General features: G+C 41.4%; 1 protein-coding gene across 1 annotated transcript; it reads right to left on the reverse strand.

The window, feature by feature from the left end:
• Positions 1-951: 951 nt before the first annotated feature.
• On the reverse strand, positions 952-17,302 carry LOC147203475 (aldehyde dehydrogenase, mitochondrial-like). The gene is made up of 13 exons (XM_086113783.1): positions 17,126-17,302; positions 16,613-16,717; positions 12,338-12,478; positions 11,957-12,036; positions 10,975-11,086; positions 8,014-8,142; positions 7,330-7,443; positions 6,249-6,351; positions 4,691-4,875; positions 2,797-2,961; positions 2,400-2,557; positions 1,718-1,832; positions 952-1,375 (listed from the first exon to the last, which is right to left on the reverse strand). Exons 1-13 carry the CDS (start codon positions 17,240-17,242, stop codon positions 1,343-1,345), a joined length of 1,557 nt encoding a protein of 518 aa, XP_085969909.1. The 5' UTR covers positions 17,243-17,302; the 3' UTR covers positions 952-1,342.
• Between the last annotated feature and the right edge of the window lie 644 nt (positions 17,303-17,946).

Below are 17,946 nucleotides of genomic sequence, written 5' to 3' on the forward strand. Positions count from 1 at the left end.
CCACATGTTAAAATACTAGACTCTATTCTGTACACCATGCTGCAGAAGTAGCATTGAAAAGACAGCTCGGTTCCGAGGTTCAGGTTCCAATTTGGGCTTTGGCCTTCCTGTGTGGAGTTTGCATGTTCTCCCTGTACTTCACTTTCCTCCCATATTGCATCTAAATTGTCCAAAAGGTGTGAACAAGTGTCTAAATGGTTTTCTGTTTGGAGTGACTGGCGACCAGGCCAAGCTTTGTCACCACTCTCATAAATGAAGATGGAATAGGCTGCAGTTCACCCATGACTGTAATAAAAATAAGTGGTGTAGAAAATGGATGGATGGAAGGAGCTAAATGCTTGACTCTGCAACTGGAGAGGAAAATAAACTTCAGGTTTGTTGCTCCAAGTTTATTTGGTTATGTTTGTGAGAGACAAGTTGGTTAGGCTGAGAAATACACTGCAGATTTGCATACAGTGACAGCTACCTGATATGGCTGACGTTCCCATTCACATGAAATAAAGCGCCGATATCAAAGCCACTGTTAAATGAGTGACACCTTGGGTAGCACATACAGTATAGGCCATATTTAATTGCGCTCACATTTCTTGTAGTTTAGACTCACTACAGTTTTTGTTTTGTTCCCCACCTACCCCAATCGGCGTGACACGTTGACAATGTATTTTGTTGGAAATAATGCTCGCAACCACTGTGTTTAAGATACACTACGCTATCCCATTCACATTGTACTTGTATCCACATTTGGAAGATGCTTGATTCTGACCTGAAAAGATCCGATTCCATCCAGCCGCGAATCTAAATTGTGCCACTTGAAAGCAGAAAAAGCAGACTCTTGAAGCATACAGTATAAATCAGCCTCAATGTATCTCGAGGCAAGCTTATCTAAACGTCATAGTTTTGTCAGAGATTTTCACTCGGACAGTTGACAAAGGCTCGACGCAGGAACAGATCGACTTTCACTGCCGGCGGGAGGTGCAGTTCTCCATGAAGCCACTCAGTGTGTGCTTCCCACTGTCACCCGACCTCTGCCGGCCCTTTTATTGATTGTATATGCAAATTACAAGTAATATATCAGAAAAACACTCCCATCTTCATTAACTTTAAAACATGACAACATTGTATTTGTCGATCCTAACAAGTTTCCAAAAAGTACCATTTTTTTGTTATCAATCAAAATGTGAAAAAGTGATTACCAGGGTAGCTAACTGCATCTTTCAAATCCCTTAAATGTGAAATATCAAAAAGGTATAAAAAGTGATTATTGAAACCATGTAATCTCTCAATTATGAAATGAAATCATTGTAGCTAGACCGATCACTGGAAAAATGCATCAGCTGGTTGTTTACGAATTCTTCTGCGGTACTTTCATGGTCACCTGCCAAACACAGAAAAGGGAGGACTTTAGAATTTACAGTACAGTGAGTAGATTCATATATCAAATCATTGAATAATTTCAACACGGTCCTGAATTACAATGTTTTAATCTTTGACTTCTAGCTTTAAGAGTGGAAACACCAACTATTTCACGTTCACGCATACGTGAGTCAAAGAATGGTTGGATATGTTGGAAGCCAATCATGGGAAATAGACTTCTTCAGAAACACTTTTCCAAGAAAACTATCATTGTTCAACCCCCCCCCCCCCCCCCCCCCTCTCCATACAAAAATTACAAATTTAGACCTGGAAGAAATTCTGATCAATTTGCTTCAACAGTTACCGTTTTGACTTCAGTGTAGTTGTCCAGGCCGTATTCTCCCAACTCTCTGCCATTTCCTGAAGCCTTGTATCCTCCAAACGGAGCCTGGGCCCCAAACACATCATAACAGTTAATCCTGGACGGGGGGAGAAAAAAAAAAAAAAAAAAAAGAGAATGAGTAAATGGAAATGATTGTTTTAAACGCAAAGAAACAGGACCGCTTACGACTGGGTGTCAGCAAACCAGGTAGATATTCCATCAGTAAAGCTGGTGTTGTTGTCTTCAAATGCTGCAATATTAGCCATTCGCATCCCATGAGATTTTTTTAAAAAATATATACAGTACATTATGGACACACTTGCAAAGATGATCTTGCTCTTCATATTTTACAGAATCAAATCGATAGGTGTTTCTGAAATGGTGTTACCTCAGTTAGCAAAACAAAATAGACTGTCAGTATTTTTTTTTTTAACATAGCCAATTTTTTCCAAACGTGCTTTCTGATGAATTACGTCAACAGATCATTACAAAAAATGACTAAATGAGTATATGATACACAAAGTACACCCTTCTGCAGAGGTCGATCCTTCTTGGCTGACCAAGTCTTCGAGTTAGTGCTCATACATTAAGTGGACAGCTGTAAGGCTTCACCCCTGAACAGCCCCAGTGGATTAAAACCACAGAGACAGTTTTGTCCTCCTACCAGACTGTGCCAGCACGGAGTGCATTGGCAATGTAGTTGGCCTTATCAATGTCCTTGGTGAACACAGCAGCAGCCAGACCATATTTAGAATCATTGGCTCTCTCGACCACCTCCTCAAGTGTCTTGAACTTTAAGATCTGCATTACTGGACCAAAGATCTGAAGGGGAAAAAAAACCCCCATTAAGGTTAAATGTACAATGCATTTCCATCTTTCAACTGAAGAGCGGTTAATTATTGACAGAAGATCCTGTGTTGCTAATACAGTAATTCTTATCAAACGTGTCTAATTTTCAAAACCTATCAAATTTCAATTATAAAAAAAGGAGACTTGTCAGACAAAAACCATCAAAAGGGTACAGGAGAGTGCAGAAATCCAGTCATGGCAGCTCGGTGTACCTCTTCTCTGGCAATGGTCATGTTATCCTCAACGTTTCCAAACACCGTAGGTTGGATGAAATATCCCTTGTCAGCAGCCGCACTGCCGCCACACATGAGTTTGGCTCCCTCTTTTTTCCCACTGCTGATGTATCCCAAAATCTTGTTGAACTGCTCCTCATCCACCTGCACATCACGGGGTGCAAAACATTGAGGTTCGCATGTGAGCTGCACTACTGTGGCATCTCGAAAAGCGTTAACATGATGGAAAAATATTTGTAATGGATTGTGTACAAAAAGTTGAACCTGCCCACTCAAAGTGTAACAAGCTCAAAGTGAAACAAGCAGGTCTACTGTATCTTTTTTCTAGCCATTTCTTAAAAAAGGTGCTAACATTTTTGAGCAAGCTATTTTGACCTTTCACTTTGCTGTTGCATAACAGTGGGGCAAATTGACCTAACTGCCTTAACACCCAGCTAGACTAGATGAATAGTCCGAGCTGGAGTCCGGCCACCAGACCACACCATCTATAACAGTATCTTGCCTTACATAAGCCAAATCCCACTCAGGTGCCTCTGCTGTCCTGTCAAAGCCAAGAATCCAAGCAGCTGCTCTGAGAAGTTGTCAACTCCATGGTGTGTGTGTGTGGGGGGGGGGGGGCATTTGTGTTTGGTGACGTGTCCCTGCGCCACAACACAGCCTAGTGTATGAACTGCTTCAGTTACGACTTAAAATGTTTTGTCTTACAGGCGGGGTTTTTTCCCCACACACGGACGGGACTCCTAGCCTGTTCAATCTCCTCGCTGCAGCCCCCAGCAAGACAAGAAAGAATTGGTGTGTCAAGTGAGCTAGAATTCTACATTCTTGGGAACCTGACAAAAGCACGCCGTAAAAATGTTTTGGCAAAAAAATGCAAACTGTTTCCTTTCAAGCTTAGCACCGAGGTGCATGAAATGTCAGGCATGCAAATTTCAAACTGTTCTCGTCCTTCCTGAGTGGACGTCACATCCATCATAAAACTCAACTCAACTGCATTCATTCAAACAACCACCGCTGTATACAAAGTACAAAATAATTCATACAACAACAAACAAAACAAATGAATAACAAAAGGTCATAGAGAGCACAGCAGGTGTTCGTCAAAATGAGCCTTTATTTGCATGTCCGGCACGACGGCTATAGGGTCAGTCTTGAATATCAGTCAGATAGGACACCAGAGGGAGCCTGGAGTTGATTGAATTGTCAATAGTGGAATTCTGACAGAAGGTGGAAGCACTCGAAGCGATGTTAAATTAACACACTACCCTTGTTCAGACGCACACCATTGGCCATCATAATATCATTTATTATACTTAAATGCGCCTTAATGAGAAAATGCCAGCAGGTTAATAACTAGCATTAAAAGTTAATGTTTCATTGCATTTCATTTCATGTGCATGAACTTTAGCCAGGAAATAGGAACTTGCCGTATTTTATTGACGCCTGACCCTAACTTAACATTGTCTGCCTTGTTGCTAAACTGATCTCATTACTTTTCGGATAGGTTGTGTCTTTACTTTTAAAGCCAACTCTACATTGTAGTGTGGTTGCTGCAGTGAGAAAGCAAGCAAGTATGACATTTATGCCGACTCCCTTGCGTGGTATTGGGTACTTTTTTCCCCTCCTTTTTACGATGCAAGTGCAGGACTAATAATGTCTACGATAAATATACTTTTTAAGACTAACACTGTGCTTTATGATGAGCATGTAGACCTACAATGCTACTGTTTCAATTTGAGTCATTATAGCGGTAACCGGGGAGCTAAGTGTTTGTTTTAGTGGTAACTGGTGTGAAAAAGGTTTGACAACCATTGGCCGAATGTAATCACTGTGCTTCTGTTGTGCATATGACACGGTAGCGTTGTGAGTATATTACCTGGGGTCCCTGCTCAGTCTTCAAGTCAAAGGGGTTGCCCACCACTCGTTTCTTAGCTCTTTCCGCACTGCGTTCCAAAAATTCGTCGTAGATATCGGCTTGGACGTACGTCCGGGAGCCAGCACAACAGCACTGGCCCTGGTTGAAAAACAAAGCAAAGTGCGCCTGCTCCACGGCCTCCTCCACTGAACAATGAAAAGACAAAAAAAGCCAATGATTACCTCTCAAGAAAGAAAGGAACCCCCCCGAAAACCTAAAATCTTCTTGGCGGAGTCTAAATCTCTAACAATTATGTTTAAAATCATCCAGGTCTGTACAATATTTTTTTTCCCTAAATAAGACAATTAAGAAAACCTTTATTAGTCTCGCAATGGAGAAACTCCCAATTCACAGCAACAAAGTAATGAAAGGAAGAAGTAGAACATCAAAATATAGGAGCTGCTATAAATATAAATAAACCGCTCATGCACATTTAGAGTAGTGTGGTAGAGTCACCTCGTAAACAAGTAGCTCCTTTCACAATGCCTGTTAAAGGCCCTCAAATCTGATGTTATCGCACTTCTAATTACCGGTATCTGAATGTCTAGATCAGTGGTGGGCAAACTACGGCCCGCGGGCCGAATCCGGCCCGTTGGTCTTTTTAATCCGGCCCGCCGAAGGTTGGTCCACAATTAAGGTTCGATGAGAATGATTGCATTCATTTCAATTGGACTTGTAATGACAGGCATTTCACCGCCAGGTGGCGCATTGACTTGAAGTTGCAGAACACGGGGGGGGGGCGGGGCAATCTTTTCGACCACCTAGTACCTCTGTATTTTGTATGTATTCTGTATTCTACTTCTACTGGTCTGATCACAACCCATCTGCAGCGATGCACAGGCTAAAATAGGTCGTCAACAACACTTTTGTCATTTAAAAAAAGTATATTAATACCGTACTTTCATGCTTTTGTTCTGTTGATGTTTGATATGGACTGTCAACAAATGCAGTTTTTTTTTTTTAATGTACCATAGCTCGTGCTGACCTGGCCCTTCTGTCAAATTTTAAAAGTCAATGCGGCCCCAGAGCCAAAAAGTTTGCCCACCCCTGGTCTAGATCTTTGTTAGCCAGTTCAAAGAGTGCACAGTTGTTAACAACATTCTGCTTTGAAGGGTTCTGTGACATGCTGATTTTGCTGTGTGTGAAACATGCTCACCGTTAAGTATTTTGTGCACAAATAAAGACAACATTTGGAAAGAAAAAAAATAAAGAATAATAAAATTCCTATTCTAAAGTCACAGTCCTCGTCTCAAAACCTGAATCTAAAAAAAATGCATGACATTCTTGGAGGAGTCAGTCACGTCTTCATAAATTCTGCTGGTTTCGGCTTTGGGCTACTCTGTCGTATCCATCATTGTTGTTGCTGTTTTTTCATAAATGTGGTGTGGTAAGTTTAGATTTATAAAAAATAGAGAGGGAATACAATCCAACCACGAATAGAATTAGAACAAAAAACAAAAATGTTACACATACAGTACATTTGACAATTAAGTTTATCCAATCCAAAAACCAAACATACTTTTTGCGTCGGACAGGATGATGTTGGGACTTTTTCCTCCAAGCTCCAAAGTGACCTTCTTCAGGTTACTGTTGCCTGAAGCCTGCTGGATGAGATGACCAACCTAACAGAAACAAACACGAAACAATCCAAAAGCCAAAGCTTTACTTGCTTGAATATCATTATAAATCAATATTTTTGGCACGAATAATACATAATAAATCTGGACGTTTTGACAAAATAAAATGTGATGAGGCCTGATTTCACTCAGCTGACCAACTTCAGCCACGTTCAATGTTTGCTCTTATAGAAATCTTGCACCTTTTGCAACACATGCCTTAATCTGGAGCAACCGCCATTGATGTTTCATTGGAGAGGTATAGTGGAGGTATGAGTCGATGTAACCCACAAACCCTGACATTGCACTACACTACTGTACGTTATCGCTAATCTATGTGCTGGGCATTACCAACATACCTGTAAATGCAATCATACCAATTCAAAAATGATCAAGATTTGCCTCACTAAACATTATGAAGAACATCTGTCAATCAATGTACAAAATTGCATCTCACGGGCACCTTTTTTTGAGGGGGAGAAAAGAGGAGTGGCAAATAAGACATGAAACTAACCTAAAGCGTGACACAATTCATGTGATTGGTATAAAACGTCAAAATGTCGTTATCTTTGGAAGGGGAAGTTGTTGAATTCTTCAGTCTGGCAGTGGCGCAATAATGCCAACTGTGTTGGATTCCATTAATCATCATAACTGCATGTTTTTGTTTTTTAACAAAAGTGACGAGCGCAAGTCATGTAGTGCGGATATTGCAACAAGCGCTGGGTGTGGACTAATGAAAGTGTCATTGCCGTGACCTGTGATGCACAAGTTTTAACTGTGGGATGCAACTCTTCATTCACTGCAATGATTCACTTTATATTTCTGTATTTTGTACATATGTCCTCCATTAACTTTTTCTATCGTGTTTTTATTTTTATTTTTTTAGAGTGACAAACTTAATAGGCACATCAACAAAATTCTGATTCTCTTTTTTTTGAGGGGTTCATTGAGAATAGTTGAAAACCAAGGACAGCCTGTTTCTACCTCAGTTGATCCTGTGAAGGCCACTTTGTCAACGTCCATGTGTCGCGCTATGGCAGCTCCAGCTGAGGGCCCCATGCCAGGCAAAATATTCACCACACCGTCTGGAAACCCCACCTGGAAAGAAAATGTTACTCCTCTAGAACAAAATTAACAACAACAAAAAAAATGGCTGAATAGAATATTCAGCATACAATTTGGTTTTAAGATGACATCGCGACCTTGAATAAACAGAATAAACAAAACCGATTAGAGACCAATTTGCCGTTATCCACTGAAAATTCAGCTTCTACATGACCCAACATGGGATGGATGAATTTTCGTGTTTAACCTTTGCGTTTCATTCCATCTTGCTCAAGCCCTTATCAATTGCTATATGCTTTATTTTATGACAATTCAAATGTTAACCTGTAATTCACGCCTACAACACTGCTCTTTACACATATATTACTAATTGAACAAGACTGATTACAATATTTGTTTTGGGGCAGGACATTATGAACAGTTGCAAGAACAAAAAAATTATACACCCATGAACGACACACAGGTAATAAATCATTAGTAAATGTTGATAACAATTCATTGACTCATTATCTTTACCAACGAGGCAGAGATAATGATTCAAGTCAGTGATTTGCATTGCCGTAAATTTAAGTCTGCAAGACAGAAAATACCGCAACATAGTACCTCTTTTATCAGGTTGGCTACGTAGAGAGCGGTAAGCGGAGTCTGCTCAGCGACTTTCATCACCACAGTGTTACCGGTTGCGAGAGCGGGGCCAAGTTTCCACGCCTGCATCAAGAGAGGGAAGTTCCACTGCAGGGGGAAAAGAAAGAGCAAACAGAACTTGAGCACTTTGCATGCACTCTCAATGGTTTGATCTCATATAGCAAATATTCTGAGTCAGCTTGAAAGACAAAGCCTTTACAGTGAAGCTTGAAAGACTACATTTTCACGTGCCGTACCGCAATATTTCTGCACATGCTGCTATCTTTATTTTCTTGGCGGATTCCCGAATTCTCGAGTTTGGGAACACAAATCAAAGTCCCCACACCTCACAGCTTGAGGACATAGCGAAACAACATCTTGTGGCAAAAGTGGCAGATGGGCGGAAAGAAAATGCTCGCGCTTATTTATCAAGTCAAATATGTCATTAAAAAAAAGTGAGGTAACATTCTATTTGTCATAAATGGAGTGCTCTTAAATACAAGCACAATTCCAATGACGTCGGGACATTGTATAAAACAATAAAAACAGAGAACAATGATTTGCAAATCGTGTTCAACCTACATTTAATTGAATACACTACAAAGACGAGATATTTCCTGTTCAAACGGATAAACTTTATAGTTCTTGGCAAACAATCATGCTCCAAGAAAGCTGGAACACCCAGAAACGCCACCGGCTTATCTTTCGCCAAGCTCATATAAGATGGTTTGATGTAAAGTGGGAAAGTGGTCCGGCGTCTGACGAGTCCACATTTCGAATAGTTTTTTGGAAATTGTGGACGTTGTGTCCTCCGGGCCAAAGAGGAAAAGAACCATCCTGACTGTTATAGGTGCAAAGTTCAAAAGCCAGCATCTGGGATGGTAAAAGGCTGTGTTAGTGCCAATGGCATCAGTAATTTGCACTTCTTTAAAGGCACCATTCATGCTGAAAGATGCATCCGGGTTTTGGACAAACGTGTCTTTTTCATGGATGCATCTGCTTGTTTCAGTGAGACAATACCAAACCCCTTTATGCATGTGTTATGACAGCGTGGCTTCGTCGTAAAAGAGTGCGGGTACTTGAGTGGCCTGCCAGCAGTCCAGACCTGTCTGCCATTGATCATATGATTAACATATCTTGTCTTTGTAGTGTATTCAATTAAATATAGGTTGAACTCGATTTGAAAATCATCGTACAGTCAAACCTCGGTTTTCGTCCATAATCCGTTCCAGAAGGCTGTTCGAAAACCGAAATTGTTCGAAAACCGAAACCACGCTCTTAAAAAAAAAAAAAGTTGATTGAACACATCTGCTCACAAAGGAAAGTGACACGAGAAAGCGTCACTTCCTCGTCTTCCCAAGGAAGCGTCATTTCCTCATGTAAGGAATTTCGAGAGAAGTCAAGTGGTGCATTCAAGTGCACTCAGTTTGTTCAAGAACAGAAATTTGTTCGTCATCCGAGGCATAAAAAACTCGAAATGTTTGGTCAAAAACCGAATCGGTCGAGAACCGAGACGTTTGAAAACCGAGGTTTGACTGTATTCTATTTAACGAAACCTCCCAACGTCGTTGTAATTGGCTTGAATTTTAAATGTATCTCGTTTAATTTCATTTTAATTAATACTTTACTGTAATTGATTTTTCATTTAATCGGGCAAAAAGGTCTCTGTCTCACTAAAAGACTGCTTGATGAGTCACAACTTTATCCTCTGTGGTGAAGTGCAGTGCACTATGACACAGTGGGGCCAGAGTACCAAGATGCCAAATTGCAGCCACTAAATTGCATGTTGACTCACAGATTGCACAGATGCCGGTGGACGTGTGAGGCATGTTCTACAAAGATCGCAGCGCAATTGATAGCAGGTGTAGTGGTGGATACCACTGTAAAAAACAATTGGGAGAACACTGCAAGAGCAAAATGAAGTCTAAAGTGATGCAACTGGACGTGTTAAGGAAAGAGGAATATTGCATAGTTACACAAATCGATCATTGATCATTTTGGGGAAGCTACCAACCAATTATTCAAATCATGCCGAGTGAATTGGAATTGGATGTATCCACCTGCCCTTCTGAGTTTAAAACCTGAGACAGCACATCCCAAAAAGTTTCCCAAGCACCAACTGCCACAGTGTGCTGAAATGATGCAGACACAAGGAAATGCAGATCGGAGAGGAGTTTTGTCATAAGTGATATGGCACTACTCCTCCTTACAGCTGCCTCAAGTCCGCCCTCGCAAAATTTGCAAGCTCTCAAATGACACTGCTCAGCAGAGCATTTCAGAGATGTTTACACCGCCTCCTAATTGGCCTCTGGTTTCAGAAATCAGACTGCCTGTGTTCACTTCATCTACTCACAGTATTTTACAGATTTGAGTAGAATGCACGTATTGAATTACACGACAATTTCTCCCATTTGGCAGACACAATTCTGGGTGCTCCTGGCAAGTAGATCAGCTTCTACCGCTGTGTGAGTGAGCAAACGGGTAGGTTTGTCGTGTGAAGTACAGTATGGTTCAAGATTATCTCTCAAACTCTCACACACAGAAATTCTAATCTACATATCATTTAGTGAGTATTTTTGTTTTTGAATGTTGTCTGATCGACCTCAATCAATGGACCTTTGACTAATTTGAAAACTCTTTGTGGCCCTTTAAGATTTTTATTTGTGATCTAAAAATTTTTTTTAATTGGACACACTTAAAGTGGGGTTTTTTTTCTTTGAAAGGGCTGTACCATTAACGGTCTTCTGATATTTCATGCGGGAAAACTTGTTTTGAAATACATTATGACCAAATTGGACAATAACCAGATTCCTGGAACAGAATGTGCTCTACTTTGGAGCTTCCATTGCATGGACACAAAATGCAGCCTTTGTGTGAATGGAATTTGAACCGAATGCATTTGTTTCATTCTTGCCGTTCATAAAGTCCTTTGCAGCTTACCGGTATGATTTGTCCACAGACTCCTATGGGTTCATGTCTGGTGTAGCAGAAATAATCTCCATCAATGGGGATGGTCTTTCCCTCCCATTTGTCAGCCCAGCCTGCGTAGTACCTGTGAACATCACAAGTACTTCAAAACAAAGGCGAACTTCCTCATTTTACTGGGCAATGACACTGAGAGGGTATGAGGGAGGAATGGCCAACCCCACCAGAACTCTGGTCGCGCTTTGGTATTGGATTTCTGTGCGCGTTACAGATTGTCCATAGCAAACGACGCCAGGTTCAACCCATGTGTGTCCAAATGGGCCCTTAGCACCAGGACGATCAACTTTGTGGTTGTGTGAGCGGTTTTGTGGCCACATGAGTTGGATGCTCAGGTGAAGAAAAGAGTGAAGCTGAAAGTATGGGGTACCGGACCCCCTGATACAGATGCTCGGTCCATGTGCAACCAATGTCGGATTTTGGGCTGGAAAGCAAGCAATGAATCGAATTTGTTTCCGGGGCCCCACCAAGGCTGCCCTTTCTCGCTGATACTGTTCTCCAACCACTGGCAAAAATGATGGAATCACCATTCGCAGAGGATGCTCATTCAGTTGTTTAAATTTGTAGAAAAAAAAAAAAAGCGGATCACAGACATGACACAAAACTAAAGTCATTTCAATGGCAACTTTCTGGCTTTAAGAAACAGCAATTGAAATCAAGAAAAAAAATGCAGCAGTCAGTGACCATTGCTTGTGTAGACCAAGCAGAGGGAAAGAAATATTTAATCCCCCAATTCTGAGGAAAAAAAATTATTATGGCACCCTGCAACTCGACCAAGAAATTGTTTGAGTGGATGGATACTTCCCATACAGGATTACATGAACTATTTTAAAACACAGACACAGTGAGCGAAAGACGAGAAGAAACAAACAATATTTTAAAACGCTCCGGCCTACTTGTTTGGCAAAGTTATCGGAACCCAATCTTATGCATTTGTTACCTGAGACATTTGACCACATTGGGCAGATCCACTGTGTAGGAAACCGCATATGGCTTCCCATTGTCAAGGGTCTCCAGTTCCTATGGAAACATTATTATAATATCAAAGTCAAATATGTGCAGTTGGTTTAGGATCCACAATGTCCTGCTTTTACAACCCTGTATAAACACATTTAAAAATGTGATTCATCTGTGTTTGTGCAACAACTATATTACAGTGTGTAACCATCTTCTTCAACGTGCATGTGCCGGTAAAGATTTGACTTAATAAAAAATTATATTCACACACAAACCAGTGCGATGAAAGCAGAACAGACTTGTGCGATCATATCAACCCAATAAAACAAGCTGGTGGTTTGAACTCATTTTCTATGCAACTTACAGCAAGGTAGGCGGAATCCCTCTCAATTGCATCCGCCAACCGGCTGAGAAGCAGGCCTCTTTGGGAGGCATCCATCCGTCTCCATGGCGACCCCAACCGGAAGGCATCACGTGCTGCTTTCACTGCCTTGTCAACATCCACCTGAAAATATAAAACCACATTTTATAAGTGTCCTTCTTAAAAAATGAAAAGTAATTAAGTTAAAACAATTGACACAGAAAATACAGTTTTTGCTGTTCACATGGCCAGAGAGGAGAAACGTGCTGGGAGCATAATGCTACCTAAGATGACCTCAGACGAAAAGCAGACAACACTTACAGTCTCATAAACACTCATCTTTCACTGGGTGGCAACTGAAACCACGCAGCCTGCATGAAGGTCGGGCAAGTGAAACAAAACACTGTCAGCGAAGACCAGTCTGTACATGTGCAACAAAAGATCATAGATTCCAGACACAATGGCATAGCCAGCTCGAGCTTTTGTCTCTCGTCGGGGGGAAAAAAAAAACTCTTCATAGACGAGTATCCTTTTTGACGAGTCTGGAAATGCCTGCCCTCAGAAGGCACAAAAACATACCTTCAAATGAAAAGGAATTGTACAAAAGGAAAGGCAAGGCTGTGAGTGAAAAGTCTCCTCCACTTTTTTTACTGTATTGAAACTGGTACTGTTTTGCCTGGTTGCCCATGACGGAGTGGTGTTTAACATTTAACAGGTCGTGGACGTTCACTGTTTAAGTCGTTGTCTCGGTTTTACAGTAAACTATTATTGGGAGTGACCGATGAACAACTTGAACATGATGACTCTTATTTGGATAATTGCTTTCTATCAGTCCCAAAACAAACAAATCTATCTATCTATCTAGAGAGAGAGAGAGACACACACAAAAAAACACAATAAAATTGTACCTCACCCCAAAGACGGTGAAGTACTATTTTACCGTGCAACCCTGTTAGGTACCATTGAAATTTCATGAGAACATAGAGTATGACTAATACAACACGAATATGTTCCAACATCAAAAATATACTGTGCGATATATGACAAAGCACAGAGTATTCAGCATGAAAGAATGACCAGTTAATAGGCAAAATAAGTCAGAGGGTGGGGGGGTGGAGAGATGTGGTCGGAGTACGCACTTTTAAAAGTCCCTTGTCGGCAAAATTTTTTTTTGTTTTTGTTGTTTTTTTTACACACCACAGATAAAAACAAACATTTCACATTTGAATGATTAAAATGTTCGATCTGCAGAGCGCACGTGTGTCAGTCAGCTGGTCGGGACGGCCGCGTCGCGGTCACCCCCCCCTCCCCCCTTCCCATTCATCCTCCCCCTTATTACATGTTATGTCTTGTGACTTTTTGTAACTTTCATATGCTTATTTATGTGCTAGGGTCTTTTTTTTTATCCTGGACTTAAATTATCCTCAGAAGAGGATAGTTTGAGCGTGTTTTTTTTCCCTCTCCCTACCCAGCGTTTTTCCTTTCTGAATTCTGATTGTAATTTCCCCATTGCGGGACAAATAAAGGATATCTCAAAAGAAAATCCCTGCTGGAGCAGGCCTGATTCAAATTATCAGCTCATCAGCCAGATCTGCAATATGGTCACAGATCAAACTAGCAGTCATCATGCATTTTGTTTCTTTATACTTTATTTATGCATAGGGACAATGTACAGTAGATTGATGAACATTTATCATACATCTACATGCAGATTTAATGCAAAGATGCCATTTCATATTTGTAGAGCCAATAAAAACACAAAAAATAAAACTATAATTCTTACTTACAAGTTGTGCTCACAAATTTACATACCTCTGAAGGTATGTCAACTTAAGAGCACAACTCTAGTGGGGAAGGAGGCCAAACAGTCACTGGGCAGGCATTTTGGCCAGCTCCCGAAATCAAATAAAAATCAGGAACACAGAAATACTGTCATGAATTGATAAGGTCTTGAAATTCCACATTACAGGATAGTCACTTTGGATAATCTTTAAGAGACATCAGAGAAACGGCCCTTTGTAAACTTTGGTTATCCCCCCTGCCCCATTGTTAGCAAATGGTCGACGTCGTTATCTCTTGCTGAGATTTATTGTTGATGCATGAGATTCAAACGTCTTTACTTTGCAATGACTGCAATGAAATAGGCAAAGACGCAAATCAAGGCAGCATGCGGGTAAATTGAACGAGAATAAAAACATTTGTGGCTACAAAAATATCACGTGCCGAGATGGTTTGTGCCAAGATGGTTTCTGTCTAACACACTTTGTGTCTGTCTAAAGTGTGTTAGACAGGTTTTTCAGTGTGCCAAGCCTCTAACATTGTCCGAACATACTTGGCAAGTACTATCACACCTTTTTGCATTTCCACATTTGGTCAACATGTCATTGGGTAGAAAATGCCTCATTATTCTTCAGGGAGGGAGGGAGCTACTTCTACAGTCACATGGGGCTGTGGTTTTGTTGCAAGAACTGCTGAAGCTCTTTCAGAGGAGAAACAAAACATCTACGGTCAAATAAACAGACCAGTCCAGTTGCGAGTGAGTCAATGTGCTCAGAAGGGGTATTCCAGACTCTTTTCAAGCATATTGAGCTCCGGACATTAAAGTCACACAACCCACAATGCACTGCGCCACAGGGTAAAGAATGCCATTTTGGCAGGGTAGAAAACTTGTCGCTAATGTGAGGAAATGCCTAACTTTGAGAAGGGTGCAATAGGGAACAAAAGAGGGGGCAAGCATTCTCCAAGCATCCGGTGCGGCCATACGACAGCAAGGCCGGTGATGCACCAACCTTACGCCTTGCCACCCTTGTCGGCATTTGCTCCTTGCCGCCCATGAATGCCCCGTGAGCCTGGGCGGGCCTTCCAGTGAGCGCCACTTTTGTCACGCCCACCGACTCAGGCCACGGCAAGGCCGCCGAGACCTGGTCGACCTTTGCCCATCCGCATGCCAACCCCAAACAATTCATGAGTCACCAACCTTTTTTAAACTGAGAGCTACATCTTGAGTGCTGATTAATGCAAAGGGCTACCACTTTGATACAGACTTCGGAAATAACAAATTTGCTGAAATAAGTCTGAAGTTATTATTAATTACTTATATTTATTAATGTGAATACACTGATCATGTTAATGATTTCTCAATACAGTAATTTGAAAACTACCAGATACAACACTTTTTTTTTCTTTGCTAGGGTTTACAGTTTCAAATGATCACTTCAGCATTTCTAGAAAATAATGACCCATCACCGATGAGCTATTTTTAGAAAAGACCTGTGGGCTATTCATGTGGTCCTTGGGGGCTACCTGGTGCCTGCGGGCACTACGTTGGTGACATAACTTGTTGTGATCTCAGTTTTTTGGACAGGTGTGATAATAGTTTGGCCTCCACGTGTATGTCTGACGTTGCGCACCGTGGTCCCATGAATGGTCAGAGAGTTTGTGTGAATGGTCAGACACATGGAAAATTAGAGGGAACATTGCCCGGGAGACGGCTGAAATGCGCTCATATCAATGACAAAGCACTGCACAACAACTGCCGTCGTTGGGGAAACTCTGACAGGCAGCTGATATTGGCCTGTGTTAGAAACATTGTTTACATGCTTCTTGTGCGTCTTTTTTATTCACTGATTGAATTTCTTGTCCGAGTTTGAAATCCTTTGAATCCATTGAGATTTCAAGTCCTTGAACGAACTTTCTGTTGAGGCAAAACCAAATGTGAAGTCAAGTTTTATTTTGTTTCTCCCTCCAGGAAGCTATTAAAGGCTCACCTAGGCAACCTTTGCTGTTGCGATTTGCTTTTATTATTTACTTCACATCTGTTGTGTTTAAATGCCACAAGGTAAGGAAGGTCATTTCGTTAGACCGGTTGTGTTCTTATTGAATAGACGGACCTGAAAACCTGGCCTCACCCCCACTCACCCATTTATAATATGCTTATATTTTTATTTATTTATATACAGTACTTTTTGTTCCTCTACTTTCTCACTTTCATAATTTTGCTGCTGTAAATTGGGAATTTCTCCATTAAGAGACAAATAAAGGTTTTCTTATCTGCTTGAAAAGCAGATTTGTTTTCTCATATTTGATGTCACATCAATCTGTGTGAGCACATTCATGCGTCATTTTCTTTTTTGGGTTGAGCAATTTCATTGTCCTTCTTGCTTTAGGCCCCTACTGGGTCTACAAACGGCTCTGGCTAGTGTTACATCTCAGCGTCTTATTTCCCAGTTTCGGTATATGTCAGGATTGGATCTCAATGAAACTATTGTGTTTGCTTACCTCATTGGCCTCAGCCACATGACAGATGATCTCCCCTGTCGCTGGGTTTACAGTAGGAAATGTTTTCCCACTTGCTGCGTCCTGCCACTGGTTATTGATGAAAAGCTACACGAATAAAACGTAAGCATTAGGAATGCATTGTACCGCAGTGCATAAAAAGTGCAGACTACGGCTGGTCAAAAAAGGTCCTACATTTATATCACATATCAGCCAGGTCCTGGACAGAAGTTTGCAACGTCGAGGCAGGAGATTTTGGAATATATAATGTGCAACAATGACGCCACCCAGTGCCATGACAGAAATATTCACTCTGGGGCCCCATTTTCATTTAGTTGACTAAATCGCTTTATGATCCCAAAAGTCATGATTTTCAGACAGCGCCCTCTTTACTTGTAGTGGTTTAACATTTGTTATTCACGGTCAAGTTTCTCACAAAGTATTTGCGTTATAAACCTTATCTCGTACTTTACACGAGTAGCGGTCCATCATCGAAAAAGTCGACAGAAGCTGTACCTTATTAAAGTGAATCTCGGGTTGGGTGCTGGGTGCAGGTATAGCCGCAGCGGAGTAGTGGCACGCCGATACAACCTTCACGCGTGGAAGGCTGCGAGAAAACACAGCTCGGAGCATTTCGGAAGAGTTCTCTTACCACTACGAACCTGTACTCCGACCTCGCAGAGAGCTGGGGACCTCCTCAAATCCTTTTTTTTTCACCCCGCCCATTTTACGTAATCCTTTCCTGACCAATGAATATTTAATCTAACAGTACCTACATTGAGCACTGAATCGTACGTCAGTGCCGTCCTCATTTTGGATGTGGTACAGTTGACCGTTAAGATGCTCATTTATTTGCTGCTGCGATTTGCACAAACGTAAACAACCGTTTTTAACTCAAAACAAATCTCTTGAGATTAAGAGTGAACATTAACGTTTGACTGTATTAGGCCATTGTGACATCATTCTGTGAATTGAATCAGATGGCATTGCTTGTGTGTTGTACTACGAAATCCCAGCCTCCAAAGATAAATAATAAATATTTCTTGTTTAATGATAGTCGGGAGTGTGGAGTTTGCATGTTCCCCCGGTGCCTGCGTGGGTTTTCTCCGGGTACGCTGGTTTACTCCCACATTTCAAAAACATGCATGACAGGCTGATTGAACACTCAAAATTATCCCTAGGTGTGATGGTTGTTCATCTCTGTGTGCCCTGCGATTAGCTGGCAAACGGTTGAGAGTGCCCCCCCCCCCCCCACCACCCCACAGACTGCCTGAAGACAGGGATAGGCTCCATCAAGGGACGCGGATCAGAACATGGATGGATGGATGTTTAATGAT

Source organism: Hippocampus guttulatus, chromosome 6 (genome assembly GCF_054856545.1).
Source record: "Hippocampus guttulatus isolate MCC_2025c chromosome 6, RoL_Hgut_1.0, whole genome shotgun sequence".
Lineage (NCBI taxonomy): Eukaryota > Metazoa > Chordata > Actinopteri > Syngnathiformes > Syngnathidae > Hippocampus > Hippocampus guttulatus.

Coding starts and splice junctions, on each gene's coding strand:
- LOC147203475 (XM_086113783.1), bottom strand. CDS start 17,242: ATGCTCCGAGCTGTGTTTTCTCGCAGCCTTCCACGCGTGAAGGTTGTA. Junction 12,037..12,337: donor GGGATTCCGCCTACCTTGCT/GTAAGTTGCATA, acceptor ATGTTTCCATAG/GAACTGGAGACCCTTGACAA. Junction 2,558..2,796: donor TGACCATTGCCAGAGAAGAG/GTACACCGAGCT, acceptor TTTCCCCTTCAG/ATCTTTGGTCCAGTAATGCA.